This window comes from Rhagoletis pomonella, unplaced genomic scaffold (assembly GCF_013731165.1).
Source record: "Rhagoletis pomonella isolate Grant_MI unplaced genomic scaffold, Rhpom_1.0 Rhpom_scaffold_00001, whole genome shotgun sequence".
In the NCBI taxonomy this organism is placed as follows: Eukaryota; Metazoa; Arthropoda; class Insecta; order Diptera; family Tephritidae; genus Rhagoletis; species Rhagoletis pomonella.
This window is the reverse complement of record NW_023458555.1, coordinates 22,612,520-22,615,558: the sequence shown is the minus strand read 5'-3', so window position 1 is coordinate 22,615,558 and position 3,039 is coordinate 22,612,520. Positions and strand designations below refer to the sequence as shown.

Below are 3,039 nucleotides of genomic sequence, written 5' to 3'. Positions count from 1 at the left end.
GCACGCGTATCAACTAAAAATGTTAAAAGAAGAACATCAGATAAATAACAATTAAAGTTTACAATTAGAAAACTTGAGAATAATTTAAAAATAGTGTGGGTGTTAAAGTATATTTTTGTTGATTTTTTTTACTTCCGCTCGTGCAAACTATTTTTTTGTTTTCGTTTTTGTTTGCAATTTCTTTTCGTTTTTGCTAATTTAGCTTAGATTGCATGCCAAAATTTTCAAGTTCAACCACATCAACGCTGATAATTGGCGCATTTCCGAAATACTTGAAGAGCACGCTTACGCTAAATGATTGCAAGCACTATAGTACTATTTTTTAATCGTTTTAAATATGAAAAACTTTTATGGATGCGTAGTTAGTCGTTTACTTTTCACTCCCGCTCCTTACCGACTGTTTACAGATGAGCATCAGTCGATGCCGCACAAATGCATATACCACATTCCTTTTCCGATACAGCAATGATTCCAATTCGCACATCGACATGGTTAACAATTTTTTTTTTACTTTTTTTAACTTAATAAATTTTTAATTTTATTCAAATGTGTTTTTGACTCATTTTCGGATGGCCAATGAAGAAGAAATAGCGCCTCTTTACAAGTACCTTAAAGGTACTTTAAAATTATTTGTGTCTTTATGCTGGTCGCACTTGTTGGCATCGCTAACGCTGGCAGAAGACTGAATGCATTTTCCGTCATCCGCACGGCATTGAACTTGGTTTCGACCAATTTTCTTGTAGCATTTAGATACTTTAATAGTACATATCGCCGTTTAAAGTACAAAACCGCGTATAGTCGTTTGCAAAACCGCGTAACTGACAGCTGCTGTCAAAAATAAGATTTGCTCATTCAAGCTCTTGGCTTAATCCTAATCCATTCGTCCTGAAATATACTAGCCAGAAATGCGATTGCTTTATAAACAAGTAATTTTTAGCAAATATATATACCTCTGATCCACTGATCGGATCTTAACCAGATTAGTATGGGACCACCTGAGACACTACCTTTCCGATGCAAAAATAATTATCGAAGTCGGTTGACGTGGTCCAAAGTTATGCGGTAACATACATAAAAAAAATAAAAAAAATATTCCGACGAACTGATAAACTCCTCCTTTTTTGGAAGTCGGTTAAAAAAAAGGGGACCATTTTGAAATATGAGTGTTTTTACTCTCTAGAAAATAATTTATGTAACCTCACATACGCGGTTTTGCATTTTGTTGATACGCGGTTTTGTACTTTAAACGACGATATATATGTATGTATGTTTTCATCGCTTATCTACGTTTTAATTGCAGAAGGATTTTATTTGAATGATTAAAGGCGTGTAACAATATAAATATGTACTATGTTAATATTAGAAAAAGGCTGTTGGAAGTTGGAGCATTAGTTTGGAATGTTGAGTTCTCGTGCTATTTAAAAAAAAAAATCGTTACATTTAAATAATGCAAAAGTTTTTGTATTCTTTTTTATAGTTTTCTAAATAATAATTTCATTTATATTGCTTATGCTTGTTATAAATGAACGATCAAAACAAAAAACAAAAATTTTTTACCCTCCTCTGCCAAATAAACAGTGGAAAAGCTTCTTACATGCATTTGTATACAGATAGATATGTACATGGGACATAAATTGCTCGCGCATTCAAAGACGCGCAATATTTTGACCAATGTATTACATATGTAGTTGTGGGTGGGCAAGCAGTGGGTGGTTCAGCGCGACAAGCGGCTTGTTACACCTCGTGTGACGATGTCGATTCAATACAACAGTTTGCCAGAATTTTGACATTACATTCGCGATTATTTGTAGATAATCTTTTTATTTTGCAACTAGCCGGAGAAGTTATTTAGTTGTCCCGACAGTCTGCCGGCCAACATAATACGTATGTATGTACAACCTTGTCGGCTTGTGTATTACACCTTATTTGTAGTAAGTTTGTTTGCTGCTGCTGCTGCTGCTGCTACTACTCCTGACGCTTTTGTTAATGCTCAGGCTTTTGTTGCTACTGCTGCTGCTACTGTTTTGCAGCTGTGTAAATAATTCTGAGGATGGTTTCGTACTTTGCCGGTTTTTCTCTGTCGATTTTGAATTTTGCCGGCATTAACCGGCTGCCGGCAAAAGTTGATGCAAATTAGCTTGTAGCATCAGCTGATGGGGTGAATATTTCTTGTACGCGAAAAGCACATATGTACATTGCACATATCGTCCAATAATGCTGAGTAATAAGCGTGAAATAGTTGAAGCTTTTGCGTCTACTTCAACGAATAAATTATGATTAATGTTCATAAAAAAGCAACTGCAACAATTTGCCGGCCGCAGCTTCCATTTAACTTGACAGCGCCGATGGACACGGCATCCTTTCGATTGCAATTTTGTGGTTTGACCAATACAAAACAAAGCAAATCAATACAGAAAACAAAAACCTTTGCAAAATAAACAAATTATCACTAAACGTATAAAAACAAAACTTACAATTTTATCGCCAACGCTGGTTTTTGACATCTTCACTCACAACGTCCGTCAGTTTGTTTGGCTGAATTTCGCACTTGTTTTTGCAGTCGCCTTTATTTAAATATCGCAAACGAATTTTATACAATAAATTCCAACTGGCGCTGGTTAAACTAGCACACAATCAGCGCAGACAGACAGACAAAGGCGATTTGCGGCACAAATAAAAATATTAAACACACAAGAAAAAAATCGCAAATTCACGACCACGGCACGGAGAACTGTCATTTACTTTCTAACTGTCAAACACGGCAGTGGTGCCAGCGTGTTGGAAAATCAAATGCCAAAACGTTGGTGCATGACTTTGCTAAGATGTTTATGAAAATTTGTTATAAACATTTACAGCGGTTAGGCAAGCATCGAAAATTCACGTATAGTATTTAACTATTTGATAGAAACCAAGAACGTAAATCTATCGCTTGACGATTTTGGATACCATCATCCATGTCTGATTAGCTTCTTCGTTAGTCACTTCTTAAATGACTTCGTTATTATGGACATTTGCAACTCGTCCAGCAACAATGTTTCT

At 35.7% G+C, this 3,039-nt stretch overlaps 1 protein-coding gene across 2 annotated transcripts in view; it reads right to left on the bottom strand.

Annotated features, from left to right (window-relative positions):
- Nucleotides 1-2,736, bottom strand: part of LOC118741292 (nuclear protein localization protein 4 homolog) — a 223,629-nt gene extending 220,893 nt beyond the window's left edge. For both annotated transcript variants that reach the window (XM_036473223.1, XM_036473232.1), the window contains exon 1: nt 2,475-2,736. In XM_036473223.1, coding sequence (XP_036329116.1) covers nt 2,475-2,504 — 30 coding nt within the window. In that variant the 5' untranslated portion in view covers nt 2,505-2,736. The remainder of the gene's footprint in view (nt 1-2,474) is intronic.
- Nucleotides 2,737-3,039: the final 303 nt, after the last annotated feature.